At 48.2% G+C, this 20,791-nt stretch overlaps 1 protein-coding gene across 1 annotated transcript in view; it reads left to right on the forward strand.

Annotated features, from left to right (window-relative positions):
• Positions 1 to 15,153, forward strand: part of DNAH9 (dynein axonemal heavy chain 9) — a gene marked incomplete at both ends in the record, with an annotated part of 158,001 nt that extends 142,848 nt beyond the window's left edge. The window contains 3 exon segments of the mRNA XM_080629257.1: positions 994 to 1,176; positions 7,127 to 7,516; positions 14,926 to 15,153. Of these exon segments, the coding sequence (XP_080485383.1) occupies positions 994 to 1,176; positions 7,127 to 7,516; positions 14,926 to 15,153 (801 nt within the window).
• Between the last annotated feature and the right edge of the window lie 5,638 nt (positions 15,154 to 20,791).

The following is a 20,791-nucleotide window of genomic DNA, read 5'->3' on the forward strand; positions in this document are numbered from 1 at the left end:
CACATCGTAGAATTGTAACTGCATTAAGCATTCCTGAAAAATCCCCAAGGAGCAGAAGTCTGGCTTAGGTTCCAGCATGGAAGTAAAGCAGAGCATTATGTGAGAGACTTCCACACCAAGCTGCCTAACGGTCCATGTAAACCTGAGAGATACAGCAGATCCCAGGAAGATCAGGGGCTTCAGGCCTCGCTGTCAGCCAGAAAGGTTTTTGTCTGCTTTTGCATCAGAGCATTCCCTATTCAGTATTTAGAGATATAAAGCACCGTTCCCAAAGCAAGCTCTGGTAGTGACCAGAAAACAATTCTGTTTCATTATGCTTTTCTTTCATGGCTCCATTAGTTCAGATTGCAAAATTCAGCTTAAAACTAAGTTTTCTATAATCACCTCTCTCTATTATTATACCACAGAAAACCAGCTCATAGGCTCAGCTGAGGCTATAGCTCCATCCATCTCCTTGCATTAAATCTGACCTTAGGAGAATCGTAGAATAGTTTGGGTTGAACAGACCTCAAAGCTCATCCAGCTCCAGCCCAAGCCACAGGCAGGGACACCTTCCACTAGAGCAGCTTGCTCCAAGCCCTTGTGTGCAACCTGGCCTTGAACACTGCCATGTTCAAGGATGAGGCGGCCTCAGCACCCTCACAGGGAAGAGCTTCTGCTGTAGATCCAACCTAAATCTCCCCTCCCTGTTTTTGTTTCCATCTGTGGGCTTGAGACCCAAGAAGAAAGGAGACTGCTGCATGTCACAGTGACATTTTTAAACCGTCATTTTGAAAGCTTCTCATCTGACATTAACTTTTGTGAGCATTTGGATTTTAATAGGATGGGGCAGGCTTTTTGAAAGGTGCCGTGCCCAGCGCCGCTGACACTGATGGTTTCAGAGGCACTAAGTGGCAGATGAAGTTTTCGTACCATATTCACACAGCTGTCAGCTGGGGAAGCTCAGTGGATCATTCACTAACATCCCTCTCTTGTTTTCCCTTTGGCACACAGGTGAAAGCCCTTCTGGAAGAGATGTTAGAGAGATTGATGGATGAGTTTAACATTGCAGAACTGATGGCAAAGGTGGAGGAGAGGACACCATACGCTGTGGTTGCCTTCCAGGAATGTGAGCGCATGAACATCCTCACCAGTGAAATAAAGCGCTCCCTTAAGGAGCTGGATCTGGGGCTGAAGGTAAGAGCTTGGGATGCTTGAGGCTGCAGGGTTGTAAAACCTTGGCAATTGATTGGAAAAGGGGGCATGCATGCTATTCAGCACTGGCTGCAAAACCAACTTGACTCTGTGGGAAAGGGCTCACAGATGGATTTCGAATGACACATTGTCCACAGGCACTGGGAGAGGTTAAAGGTACACATAGCAATGGCTGCTTTTTGGGAACAGAGACCAGGCACTTCTGTCCACCTCGTATTGTAGCACAGCAACAGCAAGTTGCTCAGAATTTGAGATGTGGCCTATTTAAAAGTAAGCCAAAAAATCACAGCTTTTCACACAATGCCCAGGTACTGGGCAGGGGGGAACTTGTAACAAAATGTTATTAAAGGCACAAACTGAGCTGAAACGAAAGAGTGCTCGTGTGTAAGGAGACAGAATGTCCAGAGCTGCAAGAGAAAAAGCCTAAAACCAAAAGAGTTTCAAAAGAGATACAACTCCCTTTGCTGGGTATGAGTTATCGGCTAATGGAGGGGGGTCAGGAGCAGACCCTCCCTGTGGAGACACTGTCCTTGATTCCTCCACCCCATAGTTCCTTCTCCACTCTGGGAAAAAGCCATACTCCGATCCAGGAAGGTGATGTGCCGGTGCCTTGGGGTGGTGGCTTTGGCTTATGGAGAGCAGTGAGGAGCTCTGGGACTGGCTGGACACACCAGGCAAATTTCTGGGTTCAGCAGGATGTGCAAGAGGGCTGTGCTTGAAGGCTTCCTCTGCTGGCGGGGGAGCTCATCTGCTGAGTTCCCTCCAGGGCACTTGGTTGGACAAAATAGAAAAGGCTAAAAGACTGCCCATTAGGGGATAAACCAGCAAAGAGCAGGCTGCACTGCGAGTGAGGACCTGCCTAGCCAGCCCTGGTGCCCTGGAGCAGCAATTCTCCTTCACCTTGTCATCCCAAAAGACTTCACCATAGCCAAGTGCATCCCTCAGAAAGGGCTAAGTTGAAGAGACTAATGCTGCTGGAGCTTGCAGCATGAAGCTGCTGACTTCAGTGCTACCCCAATGCCTTTCCTGCACCATTGACATTCAATTGCTCCCTAGTGTGAGGCAGCAATTGAGGACATCGGTTGCTGGGCATTCCCTGCTCCATCATTTCCTGAATGACAGGTTCTTGTCCCATTTCACCCAAATGGTGAAATACACCACATATATTTCACCAAAAATACTTTGCATAGCATGAGAACCATCGCACTTGAAGGAACTGCAGTGACTCTGTATGACCCCATTAGGAGAAAGAGCTGGCAGGTGAGCAAAGAAGAATCCCAGCCCTCTCCTGAGACACCTTTGAAGAGCGACCTTCAAAGGACATGTCTGCAGTGTGCATGCAGAGGTAGGAGGCTTGGCTCTGGGGTTTTAGGTAGCTGCAGCTCTGCAGGGGTAGGACTTGGCTGCTTCATGTTGTGCTCTATGCTGTGACCCCAGCAGCCTGGTCTATGCAAGCTCAGACATTTCTGCATTGCATTTGCTGCTGACGCTTATTGTCTTGATTAAAGAGAGAGACATATCATAAACACTTTGTGGTGGCCCAGTGTGTACAATTCATTTTCAAATGGGCTGATACTTATGTAGTCAATTATTCTAAACAGATTTCCTTTATTTTCTAGCATAGTGGAATTGAAAATTCAGTTGCCTGAGACAGGTAAACAGAAGTGATTTAATGTTTCATCAAGGAGCACCAAACAAGATATGACTGTAACTTGGACAATGTATAGCAATTAGATTTAATGAGGAGAAGAAGAACAAGCTATTTAATATTGGTAGGGAGAATGAGTGGATGCATGGGCTTAAATAAACCTCAGACAAAGTAAACCACAGAAATCAAGCAATAAGAGTGCAAATTTCTCCCCAGATCCTGGCAGGGGAGTGGAATGGTATCTGCAGAAAAGGCACCTCTGATGACTACATAGCTCGGTCCCAACAGATTGCATCTGCAGTGTGATCCAGGGACACCATAGGGCCAGGACTTAAGGGCTCCTGAAGAGCAGATGAGGAGCAGTATCTGTGTTAGGATGACGCATCTGAGATGCCACCAGTGGGAAGTTCTTCTCTGCCTGCAAGCAGAGGTTGCATGTGGGTCCCTGCAGAGCTGAATTAGACATGATGCATGACCTGCACCCCACAGTATCGCCCAGTGGGATTCTCCCATACCTGGAGGGCTACAGCAGGGCAAGGGGATGCTTGGCCCTGCTCTTGGCTCTTTCTGTAGGCAGGGCTGCTGTCCTGACTTGACAGCTCAGTCTTCACACTCAGTTTGGGAGAGAAATCGCTCTTTAATTGTTTCTTCTGAGAGTAGCTCCTATGGGAGCTGCTAATGCACGTTAATCTAAGGGACTGGGGATCTTCACTGACAGCACTCAGAGGAGGAGAGTTTACATAAGAGGAACCACAGATCTCAGAAGAGAATAAATAAAGCACAGAGGAAGCAAGTCTGATTGTTTTTAACTGCCTATCTGCTAAAAGGCAGTGATTTGGAAATGTCATGCCTCATTTGAATGTTTGAATAATTCATTGTGTCTCTGTAGCGGAAAGTGATTGTTTGCTCCAAAAATAGGAGACATCCCATTAAGAGGAAGGGAAATTGCAATAGACTGGTAGCCATCAAAAAATAACTGGCACGTTGCATTTCAAAGCCCTTTGTTCTGGCTGACTTGGGTGAGCCGGAGGCTGGGCTGAAACACTTGCATGTTAATGTTGTACCCAGTGTAATTTTTGCAAGCAGATTTCCTGTTTTGCAACTTCAGGGAAGGATAAGCCTCCAAAGTGGGGATCATAAATGTTATAGAAGAATGGAATAAGACCACATTTTGTAAGGCTGGCTGGGTATTTCACTGTATTAAGGGAAAATAACCTTAACGGAGAAAACAATGGGTGACAATAGTCTGCTCATCTTGAAGGGAGGTCTGCAGGCTGATTAGGATTTCCTTTAATGAAAATTACTCCTAGCATTTGGGCATAAAAACCCTTAACTTGATTCATTCCTGATGCACTTTAGTATTCAGCATCTGCAATGCAAATTTATGCATAATTGTGCTTGGACAACTACATGAGATAGCTGCCAGAGATGCTTTGAAACCTCACAGGAGCTTCCAACAAGTCTGCCTGAGCACGCAGGCTTTAGAAATTGCTTTCCCTGAGTCTTTCTCAGAGTTCCATTTGCTAAGTCATTTGTTTCCTGCCGGTAAACCCAGACATGAGATATGATCAGGAGGATTTGTCTTTAAATCAGTTTGACCGCTCACACACATTTACCCCTTTAAAACCTTTCCAGGAGCGCAAAACACTCCTGATTGTCACTATTAGAAGGCCCTGTGGTTCTCAGTGTCCTGCTGTGACCTGTGCAGTATTTTGCCCCTCTGACTTTGTTTTCTCCTGCATGGCTTTAGCCAGAGAGCAGCCTGTTGAATAGGTCTTCTCAGTGTCTAAGTTCTCCTGAGGTGGGAGATGGTGACCCCTGCGATGTGAACAAGGAAGGAACCACAGTGATGCTTCACAGTTTGTGTTGCAACAGATGTCATTAAATAACGAAGCAACTGCCCCCTGAGGAGCTCAAATCATTCTGACATCCTTGTGGAGCTCATGACCCAGCCCCTCTGAATAGACCCCCATGCTTTTCTGCTGTGTGAGCTTTAATTGTGGGTCAGTAAATTATCTTATAGTGTGCTATAAAGTGAAAGGGCTGAGGTGCCTAAGAGGAAGTGCATGGGGCATGCATTGCCATTGTGTTTCTTTGCCATTTCGTGGCAAATACCAGCATGAGACACCTTTCATTTGTGTTTGCTCCTTGGAGTTACCCAGGATTTTAAAGACCCATCATTTTGAGTTTCCCTACAAATGTAAAATCATTGAATAGAAATAATGAGGTTGCAGACTTACCTGGTCCCTGCTCGCATGGCGTGAAAGGAGGTAATGTTGAAAGGTGGTTGCAGGTTGTTTCTTGTGTTTTAGGACTAATTACAAATAGTCCCGTTTCCACTTTTTGATTTAACCTGATTTGTTGCTTTTGGCTTCAGGAGTGTTAAAGCAAAGACCATCTTAAAACCTTTGTACGCATGATTTTCTCTATCCATCAGAAATGTGCTCTCCATGGGGGAACCCAGCAGGTTCAGACACTTGCTACCTTTAAAAGCTTGCTACTTTTAAAAAGTCATCTTTGGAGCTGAGGTTTAATAATGCCTTGTACCAGCCAGAAGTGCTTCTGTGGACGCTTCCAGTGCTGACACCTTCCTCACTTTGATAAGACACAGTCTATTGGGCACATGTGCGTTCAGGCCCTTTGTTTGAGCATTACCCAGCAGCTCTGAGCGTTGCATTTGCAACAAGATGGTGAGCTCAGAGGATTTCTGTTCTGATGACGAGTTGGCATTCCAAGCTTGGGAGTCTCTGGTCTCTTTGTAGTGTAATTCCTTTGACAAAGTGCTTCCTAACCCAAGAGCACCAGCATGCTTGTTTGCCCTAAGTCTTGATCACTCAGCACTGAACCCCCTTACACTTGTTAGTGCCAGATGCAGCATGGGCCATCAACAAGGGCACTCATTGCCCCTCTCCTGTGGCCTGGTTGGGTGTCTAGCTGTGATCCTGCCCTGCTGGAGCCTCTCAGTCTGATCTGCAGATCAGAGCTCTGCAGGGCATGGTGAGTGTAGGAGTGAAGCGCAGAGATTTGGAACTGCAGGACTCTGACAAGCCTTGCTAAATATGCGTTGGGGGTGCTTTAAGTGGATTTCAACTTCTGCTAAAGCTTCACAGACTTTTGTGGTCCCAGTAAAGGGCACCTTTGCTGACCTCGTGGCTGGAGGCACTGAAGTCCTGTGGAAGAACAGTTGGAATTTTTTAATGTGAATAGACTGACCCAGTTCCCTCACCCTCTTTCTCAGCAATGGCTCAACTGATTTCGGTTAATCTTTCCAAAACCACTCTGCCTGAGGCAAAGAGAAATTGTAAGTCAGATAAATGCTGGCAAAATGAGAAGGGGACAAAAGTATTTACAATGAAAACCAGTGATCAACAGTAGCCATCAGTCTCCAAACTGCTCTGGTGTGTTGTACGCCTCCAGCTCAGCATGGGGCATGCAGAGATTTCAGTTGTGAAGGGCATTACAGTGGTAATGCTGAGCCTGCCTTTAAAGTCTTTGTCTTTGCAGACTGCTTGGGTTGAGTGTCACAGAATCACAGATCCGTTGTTCTGGGGATAGGACTGCCAAGGCCACCACTAAACCATGTCACTAAGATTGTCTAGTCCAACCCTGTGCTCAAAGCAGGGGCAGGTAGAGCAGGTTCCTAGGACCATGCCCTCCAAATAAAAAAGTTGGTCCTTGTATTTCAGTGGAGTGTCCTGTGTTTCGAGGGGTTCCTGTCCACCTCCTCTCCTGTCACTGGGCACCACTGAGAAGTGGCTCCATCTTATTAACTTCCTACCATCAGATATCTGCAGGTACTGAAAAGAATCCTTCCTGAGCCATTTCTTCTTGAGGCAGAAAAATCCCAGCACGGGGCCCAGCGTGGCACATGTCCCTCCCCAGTGCTGAGCAGAGTGCTGCCAGTGGCTTGATGGCAATGCTCCTCCTAATGCAGCTCAGGACACTGGTGGCCTTTTGTGCCTCAGGGGTACATTGCTCTTACACTGCTGAGAATCTGCCCTATAAAGATCTTCAGTCAATGAGAGGAAACAGAAACAACATTGGGACAACTGGGGGATACCCATCCTGTCACTGTTTTACACAACTTTTCCTCCAAGTGGTATTTCTACAGTAGGGAAGATGAGGATGCAAGACTATGCAGTAAAAAATGTGCATGAAAATCTGAAACTCATGACTGTCTAAGCTGCCATGTACTTCCACACTTCCTAGCTCAGCTTCTGCTTTCAAGTAGGCTTTGTTCAAGGTAAGCAGTTTTCAGTGCTAATTATACCCATTCTCACTCAGGGAGAGCTGACCATGACAAGTGACATGGAGAACCTGCAGAATGCCCTTTTCTTGGACATGGTGCCTGAGTCTTGGACAAAGAAAGCTTACCCTTCCACTGCCAGCCTGGGCACGTGGTTTGCTGACCTCCTCACTCGCATCAAGGAGCTGGAGGCCTGGACAGGAGACTTTTCCTTACCCTCCACAGTGTGGCTTGCTGGGTTCTTCAATCCCCAGTCTATCCTGACAGCCATCATGCAGTGCACAGCCCGGAAAAACGGGTGGCCTTTGGACAAGATGACCTTGCAGTGTGATGTGACAAAGAAGAACAGGGATGATTTTGCCAGCCCTCCTCGGGAAGGGGCGTACGTCCACGGCTTGTTCATGGAGGGTGCGCGCTGGGATGCACAGGTGAGCTCACCAAGGCTCTTGTGTTGAGCGAAAAGCCATGGGGGTTATGTCCTTAATGCTTGGTACTGTACTCTTGGGAACTTCTCAGCCCAGACAGGCACTCATCTAAAACAGTCGTTCGAGCTGCTTCTTTAGGAATGGGAGTGATTGGAAATCTGGGCCTCTCCTCTGCAGCCTAGAGTGGGTGTCCACGGTGGGCAGATGAATCACCCCGTGAAGTTGCCTGTTCCATGGTGTCCTGGGTTCAGCAGTAGCAGTCATTTTTTCTCCTTCCTAGTAGCTGGTGCAGCGCTGTGGTTTTGACTTTCGACCTGGGGATAATACTGATACAGCCGATGTTTTCAGTTGCTGGTCAGAATGTTTACCCTGACCAAGGACTTTGTGAGTCTCATGCTCTGCCAGGGAGGAGGGGAAGCCGCAAGGAAGCAGGGACAGGACACCTGGCCCAAACTAGCCAAAGAGGTATTCCATACCACAGCATGTCATGCCCAGGATGTAACCGGGAGTTACCCAGAAGGGCACGCTCTGCTCGGTCGGGCTTGTTTCCGGTGGGTGGTATCGTATTCTCTTCCTTTGTTATTTCCCTTATCATTATTACTATTAGTGGTAGCAGCAGTGATTTGTGTTATACCTTAGTTACTGGACTGCTCTTATCTCAACCCGTGGGAGCTACATTCTTTCAATTCTCCTCCCCATCCCTTGAGGGGGGGGGAGTAGAAACTGTGTGGCTGACTTGCCGACTGGCTTAAACCATGACACATGGCCATGAAGGGAGTTAAAGGTGGCCAGCTTGGACTGATAATCTAGTTTTTATAAGCTGAATCAGCAAGTTCACTGATGACAGTAAGCTGGGAGGAGTGGCTGACACGCCAGAAGGCTGTGCTGCCATCCAGCGAGACCTGGACAGGCTGGAGAGTTGGGCAGGGAGTAACTTGATGAAATATAACAAGGGAAAGTGTAGAGTCCTGCATCTGGGCAGGAACAACCCCAGGTTCCAGTATAGGTTGGGGAACGACCTGTTAGAGAGTAGTGTAGGGGAGAGGGACCTGGGGGTCCTAGTGGATGGCAGGATGACCATGAGCCAGCATTGCGCCCTTGTGGCCAAGAAGGCCAATGGCATCCTGGGGTGTATTAGAAGGGGGGTGGTCAGTAGGTCGAGAGGGGTCCTCCTTCCCCTCTACTCTGCCCTGGTGAGACCGCATCTGGAATATTGTGTCCAGTTCTGGGCCCCTCAGTTCAAGAAGGACAGGGACCTGCTGGAGAGAGTCCAGCGCAGGGCGACAAAGATGATTAAGGGAGGGGAGCATCTCCCTTATGAGGAAAGGCTGAGGGAGCTGGGTCTCTATAGTTTGGAGAAGAGGAGACTGCGGGGGGACCTTATTAGTGTATATAAATATATAAAGGGGGAGTGTCATGAGGATGGAGCCAGGCTCTTCTCAATGGCAAACAATGATAGGACAAGGGGTAATGGGTACAAACTGGAACACAAGAGGTTCCACTTAAACTTGAGAAGAAACTTCTTCTCAGTGAGGGTGACGGAACACTGGAACAGGCTGCCCAGGGAGGTTGTGGAGTCTCCTTCTCTGGAGACATTCAAAACCCGCCTGGACACATTCCTGTGTAACCTTATCTAGGTGTTCCTGCTCTGGCAGGGGGATTGGACTAGATGATCTTTTGAAGTCCCTTCCAATCTCTAACATACTGTGATACTGTGTGATACTGTGAATCTCAACTATAGCTTTATGGTTCAGAGGATTTCCATCCCCTAGCTTGCCTGAGGTGGTTTTAGGGAGCTTGCAAGCCTGTTATTTTCCTGAGGCTCTTCAAGTCCAGTTATTCCCACAGGATTCTGAGGCCACATTACCAAAACCAAGTAAACTTTGGTCAGTGCTCATGGTGTTATGGCAAACAGAAAACATGGGGTCCTCTCAGGCCTGCATTGTCCCTGCCCCTTCTCATGGTTGTGGTTTCACTGCTACCTCCAAAAGTGATGTGTCAGACTTGCAGTGTCGCTGCTCTGTTATGTGTCCAGCAGCAGTGGAGACAAAGGAGAGGACTCTGATTTTCTACATGTTCGCATTGCCAGAGCTGACTGGGTGGGATGTGCCAAATGCAGGCCACTGGCCTTCCACTGCCAGGTGCTGCAGGATGTCATCTGTGTAGATGGGGTTTGTGACCAAAAATTAATCACATCCTTTAGGCATCCCCTTAAGGTGCCAAGTAAAACTTGCATGAAGGTTTAACTGGTATGGTCAAGGCAGACTCAAGTTGAGGACTCAGTGTAGGGGGTAGGCTCATCCTGGGCAAGCAGATCAGTATGGGTGGCTTTTTCTTTCCACTTCTGGATGTGACCCAACCTTCAGTTGTAGCATAGCCAGCCTCAAGGCAGCCGAGGTGAGACCCATACCCACCAACCAGGCAGCTGAAGGGAAGCTTCTATACTTGCTGTTTCCTGCCTCTGTGGCTGTCAGCACTCCTGTCGCAGCATCCCAGAGGAGCACAACTGTCGCTGTCATTCCCTGTGACAGTTGTCAGCTGTTAGGATTGCAGTCTGCAGAGCCAGAGTGTTTAGGGTCACAAATCCCCACTGGGCTTGGTACTCTGAGTGGCCTGGCCTGTGGTACCAGGGCTCCCGGTTACATTAAATGACAGTGATTCATCCAGCACTGGCTCTGGGCAGCCAGTGAGGTGCTTCTGCTGCCAGTGGTCTGGGAGAGAGTGAAGGCTGATCACAGTGGGTCACCCAGAGCTTACTTATCTGTGCAAAGGGTTTTATTTCAGAGGGCACTCTTAGAGTCTTAGCCTTGAAGCTCCTACTTTACCTGTTGTGGGGCTTACTGGTAGGATGCTGAGGAGACAGACCGTACCTGTTCTATACCATATCCCAGCTTGACCTTGCAATTTAAATCTAATATTGTCCACTTATTTTTCAGCTCCCTCTCTGCAATAGTTTCCCATGAAGGATAGGAAACCAGGCAAAGCTTTGAACCCACTGACTGATGGCATCCAGTGCGGTTTATCATGAATTGTTGTGAAAGTCAAAGCTCCAGGCCATTTTCTCTCTGGAAATGGGCTTACATGTACATTGGGTCTGGAAAGCCATGGGCAGTCAGAACACTGGCAAAGGCTCTGTCAGAATATTGCAGTAAAGATCTCACGTAGGTATCAGCTCAGATCTTCTGTCTCTGTGGTTTTGGCTCTGCTAACAGCAAAAGTCACAGTAGCAGAACAGAGACCAGCCCAGTCCATTTCCCAAGCCCTGGTCCTACAGTTCCCTGCCTATTCCCCTGGGTCAGCCTTTGGTGTGGCTGCCATACGTACCCCCTTCCAGCTCTTGGAGATCACACCACCTTACTACAGGGAGCACTGGATTTCAGGTACCCTCAAAACCTGACTTTTAAGCCGGTACAAATCAGCTGCACACGGCCGTACAAGGAAAGGTTAGAAAAATTCCTGGTCTTGCCTGTATAATACTCCATCAAAACCAAATCCTAGTGATTGGATTGCTTGTGTTTTCCTTTGCCATCATTACCACCATTACTTGAAAATATAATGGTCAAATGGATGAGTTCTGCCTCAGTTTTACCCATCCCCAAGTGGAAGTGAAGAGTGAGCAGTTTTGGTGTGCAAAGCCAATCTCTTGGGAAACACATGGCTTCTCCCCTCTGCCTCCCATACAATAACTCATGTGGGTGACTGCAGTCAGCAATGGGGTTTGTCTTTAGGGATCATCCAGACTTTATTTTCTGGTTGCAGTTTCCCTTGTGATGGAAAGATACTGAGCAATCCCCTCTCTAGAACCATCCCAAATCTCTGGGTATCACACTGCAGGGTATTGCAGAGAAGAAAGGAGTATTTTCGTATGTTGCTGCCGACACTGAGATCTCATTTCCACCTGGTGGAACCATTCATTTGACCTGGAACCCACCGAGCACCAGTGTCTCTCAGTGGATGCAGCATTTGTAAACCAGGTTCACAGTTCTTCTGAGTTGTATACTCCTTCCAAATTCATCTTCCGACGGCAATGGCAGGGCCTGTTTGGGAGGACCCCTCTGGGGAGCACCTCCGCTTTTTAAAGGATATTTCACATTTAGGTTGTGCCTCACAAAAGGAACAAGTCCCTCCATGTTCTGCTGCTCACATTTTTCTATTTATTTAAACATTTATGTTTGCCCTGGAGAGTCTTAAATTTATAAAGCATTCATTACAAAGCAGCAGGCAGCTGGTAGATGAAATGAACCAAGCAGGGAATCTGGGCCCAAATGATGTGTTGCTGTAGCACTGTTAAAGTCAGTGGGACTCCGTCAGAGAGAGTGTAACTGGTGACACTGAGGCATTTTACCTGATTCCTGGCTTTCTTGCTCCCAGCAATGGAGAGTGTGATGCCAGGTATGTGCCTTGCTACTCCCAGGGGGTATTGGTACATGATAGTACAAGGGGAGAGGTGGGTTTTGCACTACATGGCTACATGAAGCTTTGCCAGGTGTAGAGAGCACACCACCTTGTCCTTGGAGGAGATGCCCAGTCAGTACACAGCACTAAACAGTGGCTTAACACTGAGGGTATCCTGCCTCCTCCAAGCCACGCCAGCTACAGGTTCTGTGTGTTTTTTAAAGCTAATCATACGTAAAGCACAATCTGAAATCAGTGGAGAGGCTTAGAAGGGCAGATCTGTGTGTCAAGGACCCGTCATGCTCATTTGATGGTTCAAGCAGCTCACGATCTTTGGGAGCAGTTGCACACCACATGTGTTTATCTGAGATGCTCCCAGAAGTGGATGCAGATGAAAACACGAGTGTGTAGCCCAGCCCTGGTACAGCCCAGTGGTGGTTCTCCAGTCCCAGACATCACAGTTCTTCTGCAGAGACACCAGGTACATCAGACTTCATCCATCAGAGACTGACATTTTCCTCAGAGGTTTCATGGGACACCATGTGAAGCCTTTTCCTGGAGATGGCAGTTGTCGGTAGTGCCCATGTATTTGTGAGCTATGAGACAGAGTAGGATGTGGTTCAAGCTGAAGCCTCCAGTGATGAACTTAAAATACAGGCTTGCAGGGCACACTTGCAAATCGTGCTGTGAGCAGCCAGTCTCCTCTTTATAGTTATTTTGAAAAATTAATAACTTGGCAAACCCTTTTCCATCTGTATCTCAACTTTTAAAGTTCTCCTCTCATTTGGCTTTACTGGACAGCACATATCATATATCATAGAATGGTTTGGTTTGGGTTGAAGGGACCTTAAAGCTCATCCAGTTCCAACCCCTGCCACAGGCAGGGACCCCTTCCACTGGAGCAGCTTGCTCCAAGCCCCTGTGTCCAACCTGGCCTTGAACACTGCCAGGGATGGGGCAGCCACTGCTTCTCTGGGCACCCTGTGCCAGCGCCTCAGCACCCTCACAGGAAGAGCTTCTGCCTAAGAGCTCATCTCAGTCTCCCCTCGGGCAGCTTAAAGCCATTCCCCTTGGCCTGTCCCTACAGGCCCTTGTCCCAAGCCCCTCTCCAGGTTTCCTGCAGCCCCTTTAGGCACTGGAGCTGCTCTCAGGTCTCCCCTTCAGGAGCCTTCTCTTGTCCAGGCTGCCCCAGCCCAGCTCTGTCATTATCATCAAGTCTTCTTCACTTCTCATTCCATGTGTGGCTCTTTTTCTCATTCCCTGTGTCCAACTGAAGCCATTAACTCCAGCAACATCTGGACCACCCTGGAGTGATGTTCCCTGCTGGCTACACTGCTGATCAGATCAGCAGCTCTCCTTCTGTGCAGACAGCTCTATCAGGCAGAAAACCAAGCCATATTGAAGTCTTCAAGCTAACTGACCTTAAGTTAGCTGTGGTGCAAGTGTGCCTGTGCTGTAACACCTCCAAATGCAGTTGAGTGAGGATGCTGGCCTACTGCCTGTGCATTTGGGCCCATCTGTTAGCATCCCTGGCTCGTGACAGCTGCTTTGGCTCATTGGACCCTTTGATATGTGGCAGTGTAACATGTCCACTCTTCAAATTGCCTGTTGAGGAGCCAGGACAAGCAGCAGTGAGGATTTATTGCGGATGTGAGGCCTGAGCTCTGAGCACCGGCAGCGGCTGTTCACCAGGTGTGCTGTGCCAAGCAGTGAGGGAAAACTGCTTTCAGAGGAGGATTAATTTCTGACGATGAGAGCGATAAAAAATGCAAATGCAAATCAGCCCAGACATAACAAAGTGCTGTATTCCAGAGAGAGAGCTCGGGAAGATTTCGACTCTTGTTAACCCAGGAATAGGTGGAATATATCTTGAAAACTTGATTGGAGGAATTGTCAGGAGTAAGAAAAAGAGCTCAGATCAAAATCCAGCCTCAGGAATTCAAGGTGTGCGTTTAAAAAGAGCGTGTGATAAATGGCTTCTTTGCAGGCTATTAGAGGAATTATTTCGTGTTTGTTCAGCACGTTGTAAATTGAGAATCTGAAATCTGAGTTGGCTTTATCATAGCTTAATGGACCAGGTGGCATTAGTACAATTAAACCAAGGTATGTTGCAAGAGAGATTCTTTTTCTTCACTCATTGCAGAGCTAACTAAACAACTGGAGATGTTGAACCTCATCCCACAACTCTGATCCAAGAGCGTTTGGAATAATACTGATATGTGAAGCTAAGCTGCAGTTAGAGGCAGTTTATTGAGCACTGAGAAGGTTTATTTCCGTTTCTGTATTTGCTTTCATTTGGTCTCTCTCACTTGCATTAAGCAATTTTGAAAGCTTTCCTGGAAACTGATGGATGTGTAGGGCATTTTATTGTCAGAAAGAGAAACAGAAAGACCTGAGTTAGAGAAACAAGCCCTTGAATTCGTGCCCTGACACCTTGCTGTCCTTCTCCTGGTGTGAGGGCCTGGGAGAGTGGGGACAAGCCTGTGGTGTGTTTTGGGGCCACACAAACCCCTGCTTGCATTCATCACCCAGACAAGTGTATCCCAGGTCATGCTCAAATCCTGACTGTGTGGTGGGACACTTACTTGGTGCCTTTTAGACTGTTCTCAGTTGAGCCCGGTAGAGGTGTCCACAGTTGGTCTTAGCACTATCTGGCATAAGCAGCACTTCCCATGAGATTGGTCTGGGCTGGCAACACCTTGAGCAAGAGCTCCATGAGGACAATGTGGTTGGATATGGCCAGGAATGTTGTTCCCCCTCAGAGTCCTGCTCAGGTATGTGTGGGTTTGATGAGATCAGGCACGAAGCTTGAGGGAGGCTTCTGATGGAACAGGGGAGGTGTTTGATCCAGACCCTCCTTACCTCAAGTAGACTCATCCCCCACCTTGATCTCGGGAAAGATGTCTCCTCTTCCCCTGTAAGAGCAGCTTGTATAAGCACTGCAGAGGACCATGGGGATCGGGGTGCAGCTGATGGATGGCTTAGAAATCTAAGACTTTGTCTTCTTCCCTTTGTAGGCTGGGATACTCACCGATGCCAGGCTCAAGGAACTAACCCCGGCCATGCCCGTCGTTTTCCTCAAAGCCATTCCCGCTGACAAACAAGATCTCCGTAACATGTACCCATGTCCTGTGTACAAAACACGCCAGAGAGGGCCAACCTATGTGTGGACTTTTAACCTTAAAACTAAAGAGAATCCCTCCAAGTGGGTGCTCGCTGGTGTGGCGTTGCTGCTGCAGGTCTGATCCCCAGCAGAGCCCCTCATTGCAAATCCCTAATGAGGTCTTTCTCAGACAACTTAAATAGGATCCTGAGGTTGAACCTAGGATTCATCTCTCTGAGCACATGGGCACGTAGCTGAAATAGAACCTGCAAGGAGGTGACAGAGGTGAAGAGGGACATTCGTGGCTGCTGTCAATCACTACCCTGTAATCCCTACACTGGAGCACTGGAAGATCCTAAACTGCAGCAGGATCTTCCACACCCAAAGAGTGGTGAGCTCAAATCTGAATGTAATGTTCATTTCTCTTTCAGGATCCAAAGCAGTTTTAAAGTGAGTGGCCTTGTCCAGACTCCTCAGATAGTCCAGGGACCTGTGAAATTCTTCAGATCTTATCCTTTTCTATACATGAGTGTTTCTTTGTTACAGGTGTGATACCAGAAGCTGGGAGATCAACAGGTATTGTGGATGTAAACTGTTACTAATATTGCTGTAAATTTTAAACCCATTTAAAGTAGTGTTAATATCCAATGTGCTTCATGTAACCAACAATAAAACTGCAGCGTTTCTAGAGCAGAAAGCACAGAGAGGGATGCCTGGGCTGTGGGTTACCTGAATGAGCTGGACATGGAGAGCGTTGCTCTGGACTGCAGAAGCTGAGTGCTTGCGAGCTAGGAAATGTAGGAAGTTGGGTTTGGTGGCCTGGGGAAATGGAGCTGTGCCGTGCTCTCAGTGCTTCGGGACACAGCACAGGGCTTTTCCTCTGCATTTGTCACCGGTGGGGTTCACTGCCACCCCTGAACTTGATGCAGGTATCAGCAGAAGGCTGGGGAGGAGGGAAGGGGAGGTGACATGCACCGTAACTGAGATGGATCCCCAGAGTCAATGAAGTCCTTGACAAACACCTCATCTTGAGAGGTCCCCACTTGCCAGAGTTGGCCTTGAATGGGCTCAGGTGTTTAGCACCAAGTGGGGAAAGGGGGGAGTCACCAACCAGCTCTGTTCCCACTGCCTACGTGGTGCCATTGAAACTCCCAGGACCCTGTCTCCAGGTAGTCATGAGGTTCATAGGGTGGGAGTTTACAGCCTGGGCAGACCTGCAGGTCTGGGCAAGTCACCTTTAGCTGCCCTGATTTTCCATGAGGGACTTGGTCCTCTCAGCTCATTCTGCACTGGTCATCAAAGAGGAGTCTGATCTGGCTCTCATTTCCCTGCCCTCACTGTGAAGAAATGGAGTGAGTGGCCTAGACCAACATGTTTAACTTCCAGCCTTCTTAAATGAGGTGAGCTGGGTCTGACCAGCCTGTAGTATGGCCACTGCAACCGTGGGAGCAGGATCTACTTCCAGGTTAGAAATGATGCTTCCCAGCTCAGCTTCTAGCTCAGCATCACTGTTGTCCTTGCACACCATTAGGCAGGGAAGAGTGGTGGGTTGGCAAGGGCAGTGCATCCATCCCACCTCCCATGTCTTCTGGGTTACCCAGCAATGTATTTGCACCTGGGACAAGCAGCAGCAGAACAAGATGGTCCATTGGCCTGAAATGTAGCTGTGGAGCACATGCAGTACTCAGGATGGTGGAGTGGATTGTGAGAGGAAGATGGGTAAGAGGCTCATGTACAAACTACAAAGGGTATTTGGGGGTCACTTGCTCTGTCTTACTGAGCCCCCTCTGACCTGCTGTATGTCACCAAGTGCACCCTGACCGACTCAGGAATGCTGTGAAAGGCTCCTCCAAAAGGAGGGCCAAGCCCATTGCCATGTTTCAATGAGCAGGAGCCCACCAGCATCACTTGAGAGCTCTACAGACAAAGGTTCCCAGAGAAGCCTGTGAATCAGAAGCTTCAACAGACTGTTTGTTCCTCAGCCGGAGCATCCTAAAGAGATGGGTACATGTGAAGTCTCCTAACAAACAGAAAGCAAAAATGCAGGAAACAACAGCCTTGTCCCCTCTGTGCTCTACTGTGCTCCATGTGTTGCAGCACCTGGAAGCATGGGTGTGTTGCATGTCATTGGGAGAAACTTCCTGGTAGTTGCATGGGTTGTGGAGCGATTGATGTGAAATGGGTAATGGATAAGAGGGGAGCTGCTCCGTGGACTGAAGCCTATCCCTGGCAGCAGCACATGTGGGTGCCTGGACATCACTTGTCCCTGGGTCAGTTCAGTTGAGAGAAGGCAGGTCCTTATTGAAGACCATTCCTGGCAGTGCCAGGCCAGCAGCTGTCGTGTCCCTGGGATGTGGGTCTTCACAGGAACGTGTGCTGAGGCCAGGCCCTGGGATGGGGCTTGGAGCAAGCTGCTCCAGTGGAAGGTGTCCCTGCCTGTGGCAGGGGTTGGAGCTGGATGAGCTTTAAGGTCCCTTAAACCAAAACTGTTCTCTGGTTCTATGGTCCTGCCATACCCCAAGGAGCTCCCTGGAGGCACCACAGCCAATCCTTTTGTCGCTGTATACGTTGTACTACCACCCTTCCCTCGCCTGTTGTGAAATGCTTCTGATGCTGTGTTCAGAGTAGCTCTGCACAGTCCTACATGCCATTCACTTACGGCTTTACATTAAACTCTTTATCTCAACCCATGAGTTTCTGCACATTTACCCCATCCTGGTGGGAATGACTGAGGAATTGGGTATCTGGTGCTTGGCTGCAGCTGGGATTAAACCATGACAGCATTTCTGTGGGCAGTGCATGAAGCTGGACAACTTTATGGGTGGCCTCCACACCCACTGATGGGGACATGGTCAACTCTCTGCCCGTCCAGTGTATCACACAGTGTGTTGTTCTCTTACCCAGAATAATGCAGGAGGGTGAAGTCCTCAGGCTTTACCTCCTCAGGACATCCACAGCAACACTCATGGTCTGAGCATGATCCTTCAGGAATCACCTTGTCTTTGTACTCCTGGAAAACAGCATCATTCCGAATGAAGGTAAGCTGGGAAGTCTTTCAGGTAAGAACCTGGTTTCATCAGAGGCAGTGTCTGCAAGGCACAGCACCAAGAACTAATGATGAAGCAGCGAGTTATGGCTTAGCAGGACACATCTGCAGATACGTAATGCCAGGGATACAGCTGTCCTAAGCTTCCTATTTTAAAATGCCTCTTAACTCATAAATGAGGCACCAGATTCTGCAGGCTACCCTACAGAATCAGTGTGTGGCTGAAGGAGGGCTGATAGCTAGGGAAAGCTGTGCTAGTAAATTAAATCCCTCCCAATTTAAATGACAACCTGCCTATTAGATATTAATGTAAACTGGTCACTTCCCTCAGCTTTGCACGTTTGGGAGCATTGAATTCTCCATGTGTTTCACCATGCAGGAGCTTCAGTTGCATAAATAGAGCACTGCTGAATGAACACATAAAAGCAGGACCAGAATGTGGAGTAAGTGCATTGCGCTCCGGATAACATTGCTGGAGTAGTCCTTCTTCGGTGTTTCTTCAGTGCTTCTTTTAGCACAAGGTTCTCAGTGCTCTGGATGTCGCCATTCTGGTGACTGTTACTGCCCTAAACTTCACGCTGCTTCTCTTTTAAAGCCCCTCTTCCTTTTTCCAGCATACCAGGGCCTATCTGCGCTCAGTGCTGCCCTGCAGCATGCCCCATACCTACAGGCAAAGAGAAGTTCAGTAGTTCCCCAGGCATCACTCGCTCTTTCCAGAGCAACAGCCTGGCTATTCTCTTGCCAGCTGAAGAAGAACGGGATGTTGACAACAAAATGGATCCAATTGTTTTATTATATATATCTTCCTGCATAATTCACCAGTTGGGCAGGCAGGGTGGTGGGGAGATATTTATAGATACTAGAAATGTCACCAGGGTGCTTGTTCTTCATCCTTTGAAAAGCATCCCAGGAAAGAGTTGGCTGCAAAATGCTACGAGGGGATGGTGAATAATTTGGTGCTTTAGGGGAAGAAAAAGCCTTGACAGGCAGGAGATTTTCCAGCTCTATCTGCCTTACCCAGGCAGTTAAATACAGCTGGCCAGGCTGTTCATTAGGAGAGATGGATTAGTCAAAGGTGAATGTTTCTGGTTGTGAGCTCTTGGAGATAGGTGCCCACTTGGCATTTCCTTCCCGTTCTTTGCTCTTGTTTGAGTGGAAGGGTCTGAGCATTGAAAAGCCCCATCCCCAAAGCTGGCACATACAGTGTTGAGGCTCTGGGGCTGGCAGAGCTGCAGAACTGTACAACATCCAAGGCAGATCTGAGGCTGATCTGAAGCAGGGCAACAGGGCAGGGTAGTTGGGCACCAGAAAGGTGTCATCATCTGAGCTACTCTCTGAGCATACATTATAGTGGAAAGAAACAGACTCAAGTAGCAAGTCCCCCATCTGACCCATCTTAGTGATACCATGGTGGGACCAGGATGTGCCAAAGTGCCCCGAGTCTCTGCCAGCTGCACATGGAGCCCAGGAGACACCAGCTCAGCTTGAGATGAGAAGTTTTCTTACATTCAAGGTCAAGCCTATGTGTCCTTCCCTTTTGCCCTGTCCCAGAGTTCAGCCAGATCCTGCATCCTGTGATTTCACATGCGAGGCCAGGTACTGGATGCCCAGGGGAGCCCAGATTTGCTCTTATCCTTTCTGTGGATCTCTGCAGCTGCTGACACTTCACAGCACCCTGTGGTGCTGCTGTGGGCCTGGCTTTTCACAAGGTCTGTGGTCAATCAGCTAACTCCAGACTGGCGACATTTTCCAAAGGGATGAAAGTGAAAAGAAGGAAAATTGTGCTATTGAAAATACTAGGAGAAACTGATGGGGAAATGGCTTTTCCATAGGCTGAGAGTGCCGTACCTGCTGCAAGTTATAATTGGCAGAGAGCACACTTCAAAGTCAAGTCTTCAAAACCCCTTTGTAATGGTGTCCTGTATTCGGGGGTTAATCAGCTCCATTCTACTCAAACTGTTTCTCACAGGGCAAAGGAAAATGAAGACTAAACATGTCAAAGGAGAACCTGGTTGGTAGTAGGAGAGCAGTTCCATAAGAGCACATTTACTGCCTCTATTATTAGGTGTTGGCAATGCCCAGTGATGCAAATTCTACCTGTATCACTGCTATCATTTACAGAACTAAACTAGCTGGATCAGCTGGGTAAGCTAGATGCATTCATGTTCTAAAGTGGCATTAATACGTTATATTACTAATGGCTTATTAGAGTCTTGTCCAATCTAATGCATTGTTTTTAAAATTACTGTAATTGCCCAAACAGCTCTCCAAATATATTTAGCTTGGTAACGGGCATGGACCAGGGTCTTTGTGACTGACTGCTCAGGGCTGAAGAAGCTGCAGGGATTTCTTCTTAGCCCATAGAACTGATCTGGTCCTGAACAAGTCCTGGGGAGGGTTGGGGGCTGGGAAGCAGTGAAGCATCATCCTTTCCTTCCAGCATAAGGCACAAGCAAAGGCAATGGGCCAAAACCTTAAAGCTTAATATACCAGCTGCCTCGGCAAGAACCACATCCATTATTGTTGCTACACTCCTTCTGCCCACCACGAGTTACCATTTCCTAACTCAGTGGCCCTAAGCTGTGATGTGGGGTTTTCACCTACCATTGTTGGCATCTGGAGCACACCCCCACTGTCAAATCCAGACCTTTAATGCAAACTTGCATTAAACCACTGACCTATCAATCTGCTGTGGACAAGACATTCCCTTTTGTGGGTTGTGGTTCTTCTCTGC

Source organism: Psittacula echo, assembly GCF_963264785.1.
Source record: "Psittacula echo genome assembly, chromosome: 14".
NCBI lineage: Eukaryota > Metazoa > Chordata > Aves > Psittaciformes > Psittacidae > Psittacula > Psittacula echo.